Source organism: Stenella coeruleoalba (genome assembly GCF_951394435.1).
Source record: "Stenella coeruleoalba genome assembly, chromosome: 15".
In the NCBI taxonomy this organism is placed as follows: Eukaryota; Metazoa; Chordata; class Mammalia; order Artiodactyla; family Delphinidae; genus Stenella; species Stenella coeruleoalba.
This window is the reverse complement of record NC_137161.1, coordinates 1,678,952-1,696,304: the sequence shown is the minus strand read 5'-3', so window position 1 is coordinate 1,696,304 and position 17,353 is coordinate 1,678,952. Positions and strand designations below refer to the sequence as shown.

General features: G+C 63.2%; 1 protein-coding gene across 2 annotated transcripts; it reads right to left on the bottom strand.

Annotated features, from left to right (window-relative positions):
- Positions 1–7,519: 7,519 nt before the first annotated feature.
- Positions 7,520–11,223, bottom strand: HRH3 (histamine receptor H3; the record flags this gene model as incomplete). Of its 2 annotated transcripts, XM_079944968.1 has the most annotated exons (3): positions 10,684–11,223; positions 9,494–9,660; positions 7,520–8,455 (listed from the first exon to the last, which is right to left on the bottom strand). In XM_079944968.1, exons 1-3 carry the CDS (start codon positions 10,937–10,939, stop codon positions 7,520–7,522), a joined length of 1,359 nt encoding a protein of 452 aa, XP_079801094.1. In that variant the 5' UTR covers positions 10,940–11,223. The 2 variants fall into 2 exon arrangements, with proteins under 2 accessions (XP_079801094.1, XP_079801095.1); XM_079944969.1 differs by lacking the exon at positions 9,494–9,660 and having other exon boundaries at positions 10,688–11,223.
- Positions 11,224–17,353: the final 6,130 nt, after the last annotated feature.

Here is a 17,353-nt window from a genome sequence, read left to right as displayed (position 1 = left end):
GTCGTGTGTTGTGACGAAGTCGCACTGAGCGTTTGATGGGTAGACTTCCAGTTTGGGAAAACGAGGACGTTCCGGAGGTGGGTGGTGGGGATGGCCGCACGCCTCTGAGCTGTGCACTGAAATGGCGGAGAGGGCAAATTTTAGATGTATTTGACCATAGTGAAAACACACGTAGAACTAAGCGCACACATTCACATACGCACATGTCGTTACGCAGGCACACGCGTGCAGGTGAGCATGCTCTGGGCGCTGTCTGCCGTTGATGTTCATCTTCTCGTTGCCAGGGCGGCTCTAATGCTCGGACCCACCAAGGCCAGAGTGTCGCCTCTCCGGAAAGGGCGAAAGGCCAAACGGAGTAGAGGGGACACGCAGGCCTCTGGGGCGGGGCTGTGTGTGCCCGAGAAGGGGCCCCTGGGCGGTCTCGTTCTGTCTTGCAATCCTTTGATTCTTTAGAGGAAAATATCTTTCCTTGCAAGGAATCAGTGGGCACCCGTGGGTTGATATTTTCCCAGAGCCAGGAAATCCTTCCAGTTTCTGCTGTGGCCTTGGGGTGGGCAGGTTGCCCAGCCCAGCCCACTGAACCTGTTACGCTCAGCACTGGGAGTGTCGCCGGGACGCCCACGCTTGTCACCCCACCCCAGCTGCCTGGTTTTCATCGTCTGTACAGCGGGGACACTAAGGCCCAGCAGAGTAGCTTAAGACCCGCGGCCTGGCCTGGGGGTCAAGCCTGCTCACTTCAGCCCCACCCAGGGTACGCAGCCCCTGCCCTGTGTGGGGTCTTGTGGGAGCCACAGGTAAGGACACAGCAAGCCTCAGGGTTGAGAGGGCCGTGCCCCCAGGATGCCAGCACGCCGCCCCTGGCCAGGCCCAGGACTCCAGGCCACAGGCAGCCACCCGCCCACCCTCCCACCAGCCCAGCCCTGGTCCCTTCCCGTGGCTTCCAGAGACCTGGATGGATCCCTAGAGCCCAGCCCGGCCCCTGCAGTGTCTGTGAACACGGGGAGGGTCACCGGCTCTGTTAGGATTGAATTTCAGAGTCACAACAAAGAATGCAGTGCTTAGCTAACAGATTATTTGTTGTGACTCTGAAATCCAGATTGCACTGAGCTCCTGTGTTTTACCTGATGGCGGAAGTGAAGGGGTGAGGTGCGGGGGAGGTCGTGGAATCAGCCCTCATTGATGCTGGGCCTGCAGGGAGGGCTGGGGGGCTGGGCCAACTTGGGCGAGGCTGTACCTCTGCGAGGGGCCCTGCCTTTCTCCCATCCCTGGAGGGGGCCTTGGGGGGCAGAGGCCAGCTGCCTCCGCTGTCCTTGGGGTGGACCCAGCAGCAGCCACCCTGCCTAAGATGGTGGGTGCCTGTCCGCCTGTCTGCCTTCCCCGTGACAAGGGGGTGCCAGCTGGCTCACAGGAACCACGGAGGAACGTCTGGGGTCCATGGCTGGTTAAAGGGGGCAACTTGAAGCACCCGGCACTGGTCCCGTGAAATAGCCGTGTGGCCCGCAGAGCTGCTGGCCCACCACGGGGGCTCCGTGCAGGATCTCCGAGCAAGGGACCCTGACGTCCCAGCTGCACGGATCTGGAATCCTTGGTGAAGTCAGTGTCTGGCTCAGGGCCCAGCAGGTAGCAGGAGCTCAAGAAAGTGCAGACACCATCCACCCCCAGCCCTGCACCCACTTGGTGTGTCTTACGGTCTGAAATACCTGCATTAGAATTTGCCTTCTTTGATTTAAAGATCGAGATCATCCTCTGTTACAGTGCACATCTCCCCCGTCCCTGGAGGAGTCGGTCCCGCACGCTTCAGTATGAGTTAATGGATTGGAGGGGCTGGGACAGAGCCGAGCCTGGGCTGTCAGAGGAAGCCCCAGGCCCTGAGGGGCACCCGGGAGGGGCTGGTGAGGAATGGTCTACCCCCTGCCCCCTCCTGGCTTCTCAGGAATGTGGTCCTGCTAAGCTGGGGCCCAGGAAGGAGGGCAGAAGGCAGGCTGTTCCCCGTCCACTGAGCTGCCCCGACTCCTACACCTCTGCTCAGAACCAGGCTTTGCTGGACTCTTTAAAGATCGTCCAGCATTTAAAGTGGAAGCATTTAAAGATCATCAAATTCGTCATGTTTGAATTTGGAAACTGGCGACTTCGGAGTGTCACGGGTGCATTTTTAGCGCAGTTCCCACAGCGCTACCCCCCCTCCCCCCTTACATCCAAAACCCTCCTCTCCTCTCTCCCTTCTCCCCTTTCTTCTTTCTCTTTTGAAGGATATTTTTGCGCCCCTCTGAGATTTGTGTCTGACAAACTCCAGAGCAAGGTGCCTCCTCTGGACACAGCGCCTGCCACCCTGGAGCAGGATGCCGCGTGCTGTCTGGGACGCTCTCCTTAATGGACAGGGAATCTAAGGCCAAGGCACTCACCTGGCCGAGGTCCCCCGTGGACAGGAAGGATGTCGCAGAGAAATGGCTTGGCCTCCTGACCTTTCACCCTTAGAGCCAGCATGTTACTCCTAATATACCAAAATTCATTATTTTCCTGCCAACAATCATTACTAAATAATTGACTCACTTTCCTATTTTTTATTAAAGTCACAGACCTCCCATGGGCAGAAGTGTTCTGTTCCCCTCCCCTACCCCAAGACAGAGGGATGCCAGCTTGGGCCATCACATTACAAAACGTCATTTCATTGCCGGCTTTAGGAAGGAAGGGGCATTTGGTGACTCATGAAACCGAAAGGTCCAGGTTCTAGCTTCAGGCCAGGCTGGGTCCAGGCGCTCAGACAACAGCACGTGGAAGCCACCTCCATCCAGCTCTCGGGTGGCTTTCCTCCGCCTCGGCTGTACCAGGTGTGCCCCCTCCACGGGGTGGCCTCTGTGAGGATAATGTTGGAGGCCGCCAGGCCGGCAGCCCCAGCTGAAGGGGAGCACAGGCCTCCCAGGGCACCAGACAAGGTCCCAGGACTGCTGCTCTCTGGCCTCACTGGAGACGTGCACCACCCCAACCCTTCCCGGTGATTCTGACCAGCCATGCCTGGGATCCACACCCATCCTGGAGCCACTGAAGTAAACGGGGAATGGTTCCCAAAGGAGAAACGGGCTGCTGTCACCAGAAGAATGGGTGCAGCAGGAGGCCTTGGGCACACTCAGGAGCATGTGTGTGTCCCCTGAGCCTGCTCCGGGTGCCTGGGGGTCGGGCTCGGGAGAGGAAAGAGAAGGTGGCCCTGAGAGCCAAGGGCCTTGGGAAAATGGTCATGGAAGGAAAGTCATTAGCTGTGTGACCTTGAGCAGGTCATTTAACCTTTCTGTGCCTTTGTTTCCTCATCTGTAAAATGGGAATAATAGTGCCTACTCTGTTTGGGAACTAGATGAGTTTACATAAGAAGAGGGCTCGGAATGGTGCCCGGAACATAGTAAGTCTGTTCATTATAATTGTAGTCTAAGCACAGTCCCTGTGCCAGGCGCCATGGCCATCCTTCCTGGGCAGCACCAGGGACCCCCAGCCTCAGGCCCTGCATGCTCCAGGACCCCCAGCCCTGACCTGCCGGAGCCAGCATCCCTCCCCAGATGCGCCATCAGGCAGGTCTCCCCGGTGTGCTCGCCATCCCAGGGATGCAGTTGGGCCCCCAGGAAGGTGCAGCGTGGCAGGGACCCACTCACACACCACCATCCCCTGCGGTGCCTGGGGAGAACCCAGGGAAGAGTGAGGATGGGGTCCTGGCCCCCACCAACTGCTGAGTGCGGGATATGGGGCGAGTCGCCCAGCCTTCAGGGTCCTGGCTCTGGGGAGTCTGCAGAATGGATAGTTGAGCAGCCCCCCGTGGGGTGGCCACGAGGATGCAGGGCTGCAGTAAGTGTTGGTGGGAATGTTCTTTGCAGCCCCGAGTCCAGCCACGAGTGTCAGGATGGGGGGTGGGGAGGCAGAGGCCAGACAGCGTGTGGCTCCCCAGATCTCGGGCCTCCAGAAGCCCTGCCGGCTGACCCCAGGCCTCCGTTTTCATGGCCCTGATGCCCCAAAAAGAGCGTTGAATAATTTGTCCTTTTGTAGAAGGATGGGGACTGCCTGCTGGGCTCCTGAGAATGTAGGGTCTTCACCCCAGGCTGGCAAGGACCCTCACCCAGCATGTGCACAGAAGCTGTTCTCGGGGGGTGCCCCAGAGCAAGCACCGGCGCGGGAGCGCACCGGGGCGGGAGCGGCAGCCGGACATACGTAGCCGGTGCCAGACCAAGGAGCCCTGCAGACGTGCTGGCCCCTGAGGGCTGACAGCTGGCCCCGATGGGAGGAGCCAGGTCATCCACGGGCACCCAGGGCAGAACACTGTGTCGGGCCATTGCCCAGTTCCTCAGTGCCACTGCCTCCCAGCCTCATGCCCCTGCCAGTCTCTGCACCCACTGCTAGGACTGCGCTGACACAGGCGGGCCACCCAGACTGTGCTCCATCCTAGGGCCTAAGGCTCACTCTCTGGATGCCTTATTGTCCTCAGAAGCAAGGCCACGCTCCTTACCTTACCTCCAGGCCCTGAAACATCACTGCCCCTCTGCCCCCCTCACCTGCGGGCCCTTCCTTCAGCCTCAGGCTCGGCCTCTGCCACCTCTCGGGGCTCCCACCACTGGGCTCAGTGGAAGTTTGTGGAATGAATGAGTGAAACGTCACCTCCACAGACAGGCTCCCTGTCCCCCCCGCTGACGAGCCAGGCCACCCACCTCCTGGTCCCCCCACAGTCCTCAGCCCCTGCGGGAATGGCCCTGCTGATGCGCCAGCCCGTTGTCCAGCAGACAGCCCAGCACACAGTAGGTGCTCAATAAACAGCAGCTGCTGACGTGGGCGGTGCCTGCAGAGGTGGCTGCTCCTGCCTTGGGGCTCAGCTTGTCTCTGCTCCCAGCGGTCGGATCCAAGGAGAAAGACCCCCTTGGTGTGTTTGTTTGCTGCTAGACATGGACCCAAAAGACTCCGTGTCTTTCTTCTCTCCTCCTCCATCCCTGCGCAGTAGCTCGGGAAGCGGCAGTTTGCAGAGATTGAAGGCAAAATTTCTTGAAAGGCTGCACTTTTATCTTCCAATTTGTAGCCATTTAGCAGGGCCGGGCCGAGGAGCAGCGAGGGCTCTGGCTGTGCAGGCCGCACGGAGGTGCCCACCGCTGCAGAGAATGGGTTCTTTGTCCTTCCCCAGACAGCTCTGGGCTGCGGGACGGACGCCCACCCTCTGGGGGCCAGGCAAGTCTGCAGGGCCGGAGGGAAGGCCAATGGCTAGCCCGCCAGCCTCACCATGGGCCCCAGAGCTGCGAGGGCTTCCCCAAGCTCTGGGCCCACAGACAGTGGGCGACCTCCCTGTCACCGCCTTCCCCGGCTGCTCCCAGCGCCCTGAGGGGACCTAAGGCTCGCCCCTCCCTTGGGCCACTAAAGAGGGGGTCCAAGAAGAACGTCCTGCCTTGAGCAGAGGAGGCCCTTCCGGTGGAGGGAAAGTGCAGAGGGGAAGGAGTCCCACCTGGGATTCTGGAGGAAGACTTCTGGGTGCTTGGGAAAACAAAGTGGAGGTGCAGCTGAGGGGTGAGAAAATGTCTGGAAGAGGAAGGTTTATGGGTTTCAAATGTTGCTGTGAAGAGCTTCGCCCCCTGCAGTGGTGAGACTCAGAGCTGGCGGGCACCTCACTGCTGGAGATGGGCCCCATGGCACCCAGCTGTAAGGGAGGGACGTGAGGCAGCCAAAGGTCTCTCTGCCTTAGGAAGAAAGGACTGTGGACGCTGGGCCAGCACGGTGGGGAGGGTACGAGAGGCTGTGTCCCTGAGGTCAGGGGAGGGAGGGCCCTCATGGCTGGAAAGAAGGGGAGGCTTCCTGGAGGAGGAGACATCCGACCCACCCAAGTGTCTATTGCCCCCAAGTTGGGCTGGTCTTGCCCCCTTTCTGAGTGGACTCTGGCACCTGGGGTGAGGGCCAGTGTCTTCCCCCTCCGTGGAGCCCACTGGGCCCAGGATCACCCAGCATCATCCTGTCAGGTCCTTCTCCCCGTACCCATCCATCACCCTCAGTCCCGCCTCCAGGCCTTTGCCCAGGAAGCCCCTTGGCCCAGCCCCTCAAGCTCAGCTCCAGTCCCCACACCCCTGGAATCTCCCCAGGGGGAAGATCATGGCTGAGAGCGGTGAGAACTCCTGTCCTGGGGGCAGGCAGGCTGCAGCAGGTGAGGGCTGTGCCGCGTGTTTTCAAGACTGGAGTGGGGAGCGGGCGGGGCACTGCCGGGGCACACGTCGCTTGTTAGGATTAAAGCCTGGTATGACCGCTGGGCTCGTCCGCTTGAAAAGGACACTGAGGCCAGGGGGAGGGGCAGCCCTGTGCCTCATGCCCACCTGGGTGCTTTTGTGCCCCCCTGGGTCCCCGACTGGAGTACAGGGGCTCAGCCACCCCCCACAAAGTCCTCAGGAATCAGAACCAATAAAAAAAAATACACTTTACTGTGGACTTTGGAGTCTGCAGGGGCAGTGCAGCAGGTGCGCGGGGAACGGAGCATGCAGAGTGCCAACCAGGTGCACGGGATATGGTGAAGCGGCCCCCCTGCTGGGCACCCAGCCCCTGGTCTCCTCCGACTGCCCCTGGGAGCCCCAGGACTCTCAGGGCGCTGCTGGGTCCCCGTCAATCCCAGAAAACTCTGGTTGAGTAGATGGAGAAGGAAGGGCAGCCCGCTGGACGAGCAGGCGTCCGGGGCTCTGGCCGCTCGCAGAGCCGCCAGTCGGGGCCCAACACCGCGAGCTGGGGGGCGGGGTGGGCAGAAGCCGCTGGCGCAGCTCAGCCGGAAGCGGCAGCACGAGGAAGGAGGGCGTGGGAGCCCACACACCAGCCCTGAGCTCCTCGGCAGTTTTGTCTCTCTTCATTAAACATCCAAGGAACAGCGAGTTCACGGATGTGTTTTCTTCTTCTCCGCCTTCCTGAAACACCCAGAATGGAGAAGCGGAGACCTGCCGCGAGGTTTCTGGGGAGTACCCGGCACTTGGGGAGCAGAGAAAGTTGGAGGGAAGAGGGATGAAGGAGCCAGGTCCCAGGCTAGAGCAGGGGACAGACAGCAGCAAAGCCAGTGGCCGGGGCTTGTCTGGGACGGGGCAGGTGTGCAGGGGTGTGCAGACGCGTGCACGTGCAGGGGCAGCGCACCGGCTCTGGAGGCCTGGAGCGCACGCCAGGCACTTGCTTTGGGAAGACACCAAGCAGTAATTGTGTGAAGCGTGGACACGACCGGCCATCCCACTGTCCTTGGGGGTGGCAGACTGGCTGGGACCCCTGGGTTGTCCCTCCCGGGCTAGAGCGGGATTTGGGTGGCCACATTCCGGTTTGGGCAGCAGGGGTCTGTCCAGCCGCCCACCAGGCTGCATCAACTACCAGCGGACGCGCTGGGAGGCTGCCATGGCATTTAGGGTGGGCCGAAGACAAGCCAGGGCTCGTGCCTGCGGGGCAGCCGGGTGGAGGGTGGCGAGGCCCGGCTGTCCGCGAACCCAGGGCCTCGAGGGCGGTGGCAGTGGAGGGCTCTGCCCCTGCATCCCAGGTGCCTGTGGAGGCCGGCTCACTTCCAGCAGTGCTCCAGGGAGCTGGGGGGCTGCACCTTGAGCTTCTGTGGGCAGAGCAGCTTGGTAAAGGCCCGGCGGAAGCTGTAGTGGCACAGCGGGTAGAGGACAGGGTTGACGGCCGAGTTGGCCCACAGCAGCCAGAAGGACATCTCGTACCAGTAGTCGGGGACGCAGGGGCCGTGGCAGGCGGCCCGGGTGATCATGAGGAGTGTGTACGGGGCCCAGCAGAGCCCAAAGGTGCTCACGATGACGGCCAGCGACTTGGCCACCTTCTTGTCCCGCGAGAGCCGGAAGCGCTGGGCGATGCTCTGGGACACCATCTTCGTGCGCTTCTCCAAGGACGCCGAGGACACGGATGGCTTGGAGCCCCTCTTGAGTGAGCGCGGCCGCTCGGCGCCCCTCGAGGAGCTGCCAGAGCTGGAGGTGGGCGAGGCCGCGGCACCTCCCCCGCTGCCGCCCCCGAGGGCCGCATCCCCAGCCTCGGCCCCGGTGCCTGGGGCTGCCTCGCCGCCCCCCACCCCGCACCTGTGCAGCGGCACGGCCTCCCCACACCCCTTTTGCCAGCAATCCCAGCAGCTGGGCGCGGCCGGCGGCGGGGAGGGCTGGGCCTCGGGGGGAAGCTCCGAGGCCGCCGCCTCGCGGGCCCCGTCCAGCCGGACACGGGTGCGTCTCTGAATGTTCAGGTAGATGCTGAGGTTGAAGAAGGTGACGCTGAGGAAGGGCGTGAAGAACTCGAGGGTGGAGGCCGTGATGAGGAAGTACCAGTTGTAGAAGAACTCGGCGTAGCAGTGGCCCTCGGGGATGGAGCTGCCCCCCGACAGGTACTCCCAGCTGAGGATGGCGGGGCCGTAGAGCAGGAAGGCCAGCACCCACACCAGCACCATCTTCCTCACTGCCCGCCGCGTGTCGCCCTGCTGGGCCCGGTAGGAGACCTGCGGTGGGACACGCTGGGTCAGGAGGCAAGGGGACTGAGCCCAGGTCGGCCGCTGCCGCCCGCAGCTCCCAGCAGCCTCTGGGCCTCTGTGCACGTCTTCCCCGGCAGTGATGCTTTTCCCTTTTCCTCCCCTCGCCCCATGAATCCCGGGCAGGCTGAGGCCCTGTCACACTCTCCTATGGCCTCAGAACCTCCCCCAGAATCCTAACTTTGTGCCGGGCTGCCTGTCTGCCGTCGCCCCATCAGCTGTGCGCTCCCCCGGGGGCCCACGTCACTGTCCGATCTACTGAGTACCTGCCGTGTGCCAGGCTCTCTGCTTGGCACCTTTCGATACCATCTTATTTAATCTTCACAACTGCTCCAGCATGATCCCCACTTTCATGATGGCTCAGGCAGGGCAGGAAAGAATACAGGTGGGTCGGCTCAAGGGGCAGAGCTGGCTCAAAACCCACGCACTCTGTCCCACTGCCTCCCTGGACTAGGACACATGTGGTCCCCAGCGGAGGGCCCCGGGGTGCCTGATGGAGCCTCAGGGAGAAAATGAGATTGCACTGGAGTGACCTCTGCTTCTGTGCCGCCAGCCCGGTGCCCACAGGACACCGACGTGGGAAGTCCAGGCAGCCCAGGGCCCCTAACTCATGGTGGCCACCACGCCCAGGGAAGCTCGTGGAGCCTGTCTTCCCGAGGCATGCACACCTGTGGGGAGGTACCACCAAGGGCCCCTGGCCCAGATCCTCCCTTAGTTCCAGGGACTTTGGACCTGCTCCAGGGCGGAGGCTGAAGGGACCCCCTTCCTTCGGGTCCACACTGTGCCTTCTGCCTGAACCAGGACCAGTCCTACTGGCAGCACATGGCTACCGAGTGGGCGGCTGGCCATAGAGTGCCCGATGTGTCAGGTGTGAGGCCAGTGGGGATCAAGCCCAGCCAGCACTGCCCACTCAGAAGTGGCCGTACCCCCTGCCGGGTGCGTCTCCTGGCCGCTCCCGACCACCCCTCCCCCTAGGGGTGAACATGGGCACCCACGTCCCAGACTCACGGCTCGGGTGACCGACAGGAAGCGGTCATAGCTGATGAGCACGATATTGAAGACAGAAGAGGTGCAGAGCAGGTAGTCCACCACCAGCCACAGCTTGCAGAGGCCCCGGCCAAAGGGCCAGCGGCCAGTCAGCACGTAGGGCACGTACAGTGGGATGCAGAATGCCCCTGTGGGAGAGGAGGGCCGTGGTGGGCCGTGGCTGCGCGGGGGTCAGACCCCACCCCCAGCCGAGAGACAGGCAGGACCTAGGGTCACTCGGTGGCCCTTCTGGGACCAGCGATCCTCCCTCCGCCTCATTCATAGGCACACTCTTCGCACTGCACCTGGCCTTCAACTCTTGCCCGGCCCCTAGTCCCACTGGGTCCCCTGGACTTGGGGGCAGGAGGAAGATCCAGGTGTGGGGACCGCTGGGAGCGACGAGCCCCAGAGCCTTGGTCTGGTCATCCCTGGACTTCTGCCCAGCCCTCCCAGTGCCCAGAGGAAGAAAGAACATTTCCTCCCTCTCTAGCCCCGCTGGATCCCAAGCTCCCATTCTGGCTCTTCCTCATCAGCTCAGAAACCGAGAAAGCCTTTCTCCGGACTCAAAGGGCACTTGACTGCTGCCACGCGGGCGCCCACCGCCAACCCCGCTCTGAGCGTCTGGCAGACGCCTGTCTCAGCCCCAACAGGTGTCTGGTGCTCCGGCCCCCTCCTTGCGCCCCGCCTCACAGCCTGCAGCAGTGCACAGACATGTGAGAGCGCACTCCTCAGAGCCTCTCCCCCCAACCCCGCCCGCCTTCCCCATGGCCTCCTCCCCCAACGTGGCTCTAAAAGTCTCCCCTCCATGTCCCCTTCCCCAAACCTCCCCCCCAGCGCCCTCCCCGTGTCCTGAGTCCTCTGCAGCCTTTGTTTAGCCACGGCGCAAGAGCCCCCGCTGCACCGCGGCCGCAGCGCCTTGCGCCTGGCCGAGCGCCCGCTGGCTAGGACCCCTTCCCCGGGGACATCCTTCCCCAGCCCGAGTCCCGCGGCCGGGGAAGCAAGGAACTTCGCCTGCGCCCACCTCCCCACGAGTCCCGGATGCCCCCTCCCCAGGCCGGACCCCTTAGCGGGGCGTGTCCCCGAGGCAAAGGCACCCTAGGTCCGCGTTCCAATTCCCGCTGGCCCGACCCGGCAGGGCGCCCCTGGGCTCGGGCGGGGGCTGGGGGCTTTACCCACGAGGAAGTCGGAGATGGCGAGGTTGAGCAGAAAGAAGTTGTTCTGCGTGCGGAGGCTCGAATCGGCCACGAAGGCGAGCATGACCAGCGCGTTGCCCAGCACCGTGGCCACGATGAGCAGCGCCATGAGCGCCGCCAGCACCGCGGTCCAGGCGGCGGAGAAGCCGCGCGCTCCGCCCGCCGCCGCCGCCGCCGCCTCGCCTGCCAGCGCCCCCGACGCGTTCAGCGGTCCGTCGGGCGGGGAGCGCTCCATGGCCCCGCCGGCTCACGCGGCGCCGGGGCGCAGGGCAGGGCGCGGATCGTCGACCGGGCAGCCGGGAGGGATCCCGGCCCGGGAACCTGGTCTTTGCGGGCTTTCGGCCCGACCGGGCTCCCCGGGGGGTACCCGGCGCATGGTCCGCGGGCGCCGAGACCGCGGCCGGGGCGGGCGGCGCCGAGGGGGCCCGGCCCGGAATCTGAGCCGAATCGGGCCAGCGGCACGACCGCTGCAGCACTAGCGGACCCGGAGCGGAGCTGGAGCCCGAGCCGCTGGCGGAGCGTCCGTGCGCCCCGAGTGCCGAGAGCAGCAGAGTGAGCCCCGGGCCCAGCCCGCTGCCCCACGCGCCCCGCTCAGCGCCCCCGCCATTGGCTGCCGCCCTCGCCCCGCCCCCGCCCCGCCCGGCGCCGGCAGCACCACGGACAGCGCCGCGTGCCCGCCAGGCAGCTGGAGCCCCGGCCCGAGTGTGCATGGCGGCTGGCGGGGAGCCCGGCACGGCGGGCGCCGGAGCTGGGGGCTCGCCTGCGTTCAACCTGCGCTCGCACACAGGAGCCAGCCTCTGGACCGCGCGGCCTGCCCCGTGCCCTCGTCCCCGGTGACCCCTGGCCGGCCCTCGTCGGAAGCCGGGGCGCCTGTGGGGATCTGGAGTGCGGTTGAGGGGAAACACCTGCGCCCGCGTTCGGGGGAACTTGCCCCACGGGACCCCTCCTCGTTTCACGCTTCGGGCAAGCAGTTCTCGGAGAAAGGAACCTCCCGAGGAGAAAGGATAGGAGAGGTCTCCGATAGCCGTGCCCGAGCCAGGGGTTCGCTCCGCACCCCCGTATGCGTGGGACTCGACTCTGAATCTGAGTCTCCCCGTGGGCAGGACCCAAAGCAGCGTCCAGGGTGACCTGCAAGGCGCAGACAGATGTGGAGTTACATAAGGGAAAATGGGGAACCAGCGGACCCAGCTGGGAGGGGAGCGTGCCCACCCTGGGCTCAGGCGGCCCTAGTTTGAAGGGAGAGCGACCATCTGCTCAGAACCCAGCCACGGGTCCCCCCCGGTGGACAGCGCAGTGGGGCGGTCAGTGCTTCAGGGACCGACGAGCCCACTGCGCTCGGGGCGCAGCCGGGGCGGCGCGCTGCGTTAGCGCCTGCGGGAGGCTTTGGGGGGAGGAGAGGCGGCGGGAGGGAGCGCCCCCTCCGCCCAGGCACAAGAGCTCAGATAGCCTGGGTCAAGGACGAGACACACACAGCGAGACAGACAGACACGCCCACATGCAGACACACAGACTCCCACAGACCAGGGAAACAGTCGCCCAGCGTCAGGCTGGGGACCCACGAACGGCAGTTTGACGCGCACACATCAGACCCAGACAGCGAGGGAACAGCGCCTGAGGGAGAGGGAAGCAGCGGCGCTGCTCTGTCGCCAACAGCGCACATCTGCCGAAGCCTCAAAGAGGAGAGAAAAGTGCGCGTCTGCGTGCGGGGGTGGGGGCTGCAGGGGGACCCCAGGCGCTGGCACACCGGCACCCGCACTTCCAGCAGCTTCCTGATCACGCTGGGACCCACCTCTCCCCCTAGCCCCGAGGTGCTTTAGAAACTTCAGGAAGTGAGGGAGGGGTGCTGGGTTCCCCTACCCCCTCCTCAGGGCTGATTGCAGGGAGGAGACCCCAGCCCCTCACCCCAGCCCCAGGGGATCCACGGTTCTATGGCTTCTCGCGGCTTGCGCTGGGGGAGAGGTGTGGGGCTCCAGCTCCCCCTCCCAGAAGCCCTCTCTGAGTCGCTGGCTGTACCCCTTCCACCAGCAAGCCCTGCTCCTCGTGCAGGCTCCCCCAGCTCCCCAACTTGCATGGTGGGCAGGGCTGTGCCAGGACCAGGCACCAGTTGGTGGTTAGACAAGCCAAGGTGGAGAGCTGCTGGAGTCCAGGAGAGCTGCTGGAACCCCCTCCCATCCTCAGTTCCGGTCCAGGGTAGAGGGAAGTCTGAGCAGAGGGCAGCCCCTTTAAAGTCTCAGTCAAGCTGGGGCCCGGTTGTCCTTGTGGACTTTAGTGTTCGCGAGCTTTCCTTGGCAGTCTCTCACCCCACAGCAGCTAGAGCCGGGGATGCAGGGGATGGACTCAGTTCAGACCCTGGCACTTGGGTGACTTGGGAGAGTTACCAAATTTCTCTGAGTGTGGGGACCTTCCTCTTGAAATGGAGGCCATCAGGAGGAGAACCACAGCTGGCCCAGAGGTTTGAGGATGGCCATGGCCACGGGTGGCGAGCGCCCCCTGTTGGCACTTAACACCCATGACCTCATCAGCCCCCACCCCCACCCCGAATTCAGCATACAATGTGGGTAGGACCAGCAGCCTGCACAGAGCCCAGAGAGCTACCTGCCCAAGGTCACACGAGGCCAGAGGCCCCTCTCTTGATGGTTACACTCCTGGCGAAGCCCTGAGATCAAGGCCCCTGACCTTGCAAATATACTAACTCTTGGGGCTTTGACCTTGTCGGGACAGGAGCCTAGAGTCCTCTGGGCTGGGCCCAACTTGACTAAGGCAGTTTGGGGGAATGAGGCAGGTCCCCACGTGACTGTCCACAGGGCATCTTGCCCTGAGGTCTCTGTCTCAAGGAGTGGGTATTCAGGCCCCAGGATGGCAGGGAATGCCCCAAGACCCTAGGAAAGGCTGGCTGAGCATTGGGGTACATGGGCCCCTATTCTCAGCTCACCTGGACACCCCCAAAGAGCGTGGCCTGGGGGCCGAGTTTCTCCATTTGTCAAAACAGCCAGCATTTGGGGTTCAAAATGTCCAGTCCCAGATCACGTAAGCCCTAGATTAGTGAAAACACCCCTCGCACAGGAAATAGCTCACCCACTGATTGATCAGTTGATTCGTTCATTCAGCCCCTAAGATCTGCAGGGGTGACAGCTGAGGAGGGCTGTAGGCTGGAGAGTGGAGGGGCCCCGAGACCCGCTGCAGCGGCGGGACCTCACCCACCTCCCTCCTGCCGCATGGGGCAGAGAACCTGCAGCACAGACGTGTGCTGCTCAGAGGCCCCTCCACAGGGAACTTGCTGGCAGGAGGGCCGGTGACCGCCCCAGCTGAGAGCAGCCTCTTCCCGGGCATCTGGTCGGCCGCTGTCGTGTGGGACTCCTCTGTGTGCAGCGTCTGCTCTGGGGCCCCTGTGGGGGGCTGAGACTTTCCCGGGGGGCTCCCCCTTCCTACCTACCTTCTCCCTGCGCACATGTCAGGCCCACACTGCGGGCTGAACGCTCGTCACCTGTTCCCTTTGTCTTTCACAGATGTCCCCACCAACCTCTCGACCTTGGACCCTGTCTCCGCGTCTGCTCCCTGGGGGACCCAAGTTGACACAGGCTGCGTTCCGGTTCTGGAAGGATGGCCAGGGAGTCGAGCCAAGAGCTCCAGGAGGCAGCCAGGTGGAGATCTGGAGGGAGCAGCGTTCCAGGCAGAGGGGACTGCGGGAGCAAAGGACAAGGTGGGTGGGAGGCGCGTGCGTCTGTGGCGGCCGTGGGGGCGGGGCGCGGGGAGGGCAGATGCGATGCCTCACGCCCTGTGCAGACGCTGAGGGAGGCCGGGAGGGTTTTGAGACACAGTGAGACAGGCCTCCCTGCTTCAGGGCAGAACAATCTCCAGCAGGGCGAGGGCAGAGCCGAGAGGCCAGTGGGGAGGCTGATGCTAGGCTCCAGGCGAGGACGACGGTGGCAGTGGGGGAGGGGAGACCGGGCAGATTCTGGGTCGAAGCCGACAGGAGCTGTGTGAGAGAAAGACGACGGGATCAGGGCTGACTCCAGGGTTTTGGCTCAAATGCCTCGAGGGTGGCATTGACACGAATGAGCTGGGGGTCTGTGGGAGGAGCAGGTTGGGGGACAAGGGGGTGCTCAGATTTGAGCATGTTGAGATAGATGATATGGCCCATTGGACCTCCTGGGGTCCTGGGGCCCTGGAGTCCGAGGCCTGGCCCAGGAGCAGCCCGCTCACCTCTTCTGGGTCTGGGGCCAGAGGGGCCCTGGTCTGGGGAGACGCAGCTGTGCATGCCGGCGTCTGAGCAGCAGGACGCTGTCCTGGTCACCCGTGGTCATGGTCACGGTCATGGGGCAGCGGGCTCCGCCTCCAGCTGCCCCTCTCCTTCATCGGAGCGCCTGCCCTGCGCCGGCGCCCACGGAGCCCTACCCTGCTGCACGGGACGCGGCCCCCTAATGAGAAATAACGAGGGGAGTGGAGTGGAGCCGCTGTGGCCCTCTGCCCGGCGACTCTCCTGCTCTTATGGCCAAGGCACACTTGCTGGAGCGCTTGCCAGCGTTCTGGCTCTGGTGCCGTGACACCTCTTTAGAGGAACCTCTGTTTGCCTTCTCCCTTTCTGCAAGAGCTCACTGGAATATGGGAATATGCAGGTTTTTCTTTTTTTGTTCCTTGTCCTTTTTTTTCTTTTCCTGGTGACATTCTGAGCCAGCTCCGGGTGCACTCTGATGAGCTCAGGGCCCGGGTGTGATCAGCACGTCTCCCAAGGTCACCGCTTTGGAATAAAAGCTGAGTCTGACTTCCCTGCCTTTAGAGACAAGGCTGAATTGGGCCCATGGCCCAGGTGGCAGGAAGGAGAGAGAGGACAGGAGAACCAGGGATGCAGTTGCTGTGGTCTGGCCTCAAATGACGAAAACCAACTCAAAAAAGCCTAAGGAAAGGAATGTTTATTGTTGCCCACGGCTGAAAAGTCCAGGAGGTGGGCTTCAGACACGGCTGCATCCAGGAACTCAAAGAACAGCTTCTCTTTCCACCTGTCTTTTCCCTGCGTCCACCTCATTCCCGGAAGGGAGTGTCCCCCTAAGATCTCTTTCCTGAAGCTCCAGGCTGCTCTCCTATGCTCTTGTCCACTCCCCAGGAGGAAGACAGGGCTACCAACAGCACCCAAAATTAGCCCCCTTGGCCTGGCTTGGACAGTCATGGTGGCCAGCTGGGGCAGCTTTGCTTGAGCTTACAGCAATATGGTCAATGTCACTTGAACCCCAACCTGGGCAGTCGTCCCCTGTGGGTCCCGTGTACCTGTGCCGCTTCCCCTGGCAGTGCCTTTCTTTGTTGGCAGTGTCCAGGGAGCCCCTGCCTGGTCCTGGGGGGACAGCGGGCCTGGGCACTGAGAGCTCGGTTGGAGGTCCCCGAGATGAAGCTCACGGGTTGGGGGCAGGCGGGGCAGTGGGACTGGGGACTGCGGAGACGGCCTTCTTCCTGGGCATCTGTGTCTTCTGCTTCCTGGCTGCTGTGAGCACAGGGCCCAGCGTGAGAATGAGGGCGAGAGGGTGAGGGACGAGGGGCAGCTCTCCGCACACCAGACACATCCGACCACAGAGCCTGGGCCGGAAGGTTCTGGAGTCCTCCCCAGCGGCGACCCGCAAGAAGGAAGCTGGCAGCCCTCCCTCCCGGCCTGCGCCCCCCCTCTCCTGGAGCCAGTGCTGCCAGCTTAGAGACAAGGTCACCCCCATCCCACGGCCTGCGTCAGTGGCCCCCAGAAAAAAGAGCTCTGGGGCCTTGGTGTCCACGCGGGGGGAGTGGAGAGACTCAGGTGCAGGGACTCAGAGGCTGGAGAGAGCACAGTTTGGAGAGCTGATGGGAGGGGGACTTGACCCTGGGTCTGAATTTCCTCACCTATTGTCCTTTCCTCCTAAGGATGGTGCCAGTGGAGATATTAACCACGAGAAAAGGGGCTCTCGGGAGGGGCTCTCTGCAGGAGGTCTGATCTAAGGGCGCGCGAACAGCTGCCGGGGAGGCGCAGGGGCAACTGGGGTGGGGCCAGAGGTAATAAACGCTCTTCTCTAAGGAAAGAGGCACCCTCACCCCCAGAAGCTCCCTCTGCATGACTCAGGTGTGGTTCTGGATGTGCCCACTTCCCAGGTTGGCAGTTAAGTATCGATATTTGCCGAATGAATGAATGAAACTGCTTGCGTCTCTGCAGGTTCTCTCCATGCACTAAGAATGCATAAGCCAGGCTTCCCTGGCAGTCCAGTGGTTAGGACTCCACGCTTCCACTACAGGGGGCGCGGATTCGACCCCTGGTCAGGGAACTAAGATCCCTCATGCTGCGTGGTGCGGCTCCCCACCCAGAAAAAAAGCATAAGCCATGGAGAAGCAGGAAAGAAGGGTGAAGGTGGACCTTCGTCCAGGGTGCCTTCTCCAGAGCCCTGGGTGGGGCTCGGTGTCAGCTGGCATGGGGCCTCAGAGGGCCTCAAATCCAGCTGTGGGGGGCTGGCCCCAGCCTGGGAACCTCCCTTGCATCCCCAAGAGTGTTTGGTGGGGTTTCCCGTGGCTGTGACCCAGCTGTGCCATGTGTCAGCAGGGCTGGGGACCTGAGCCAAGCTCAGACCGTGAGTCCCGGCCAGGACTCTCCGGGGCCTGTGGACTAGACCCTGATCAGACCCTGGGTAGTAAGCATCAAACC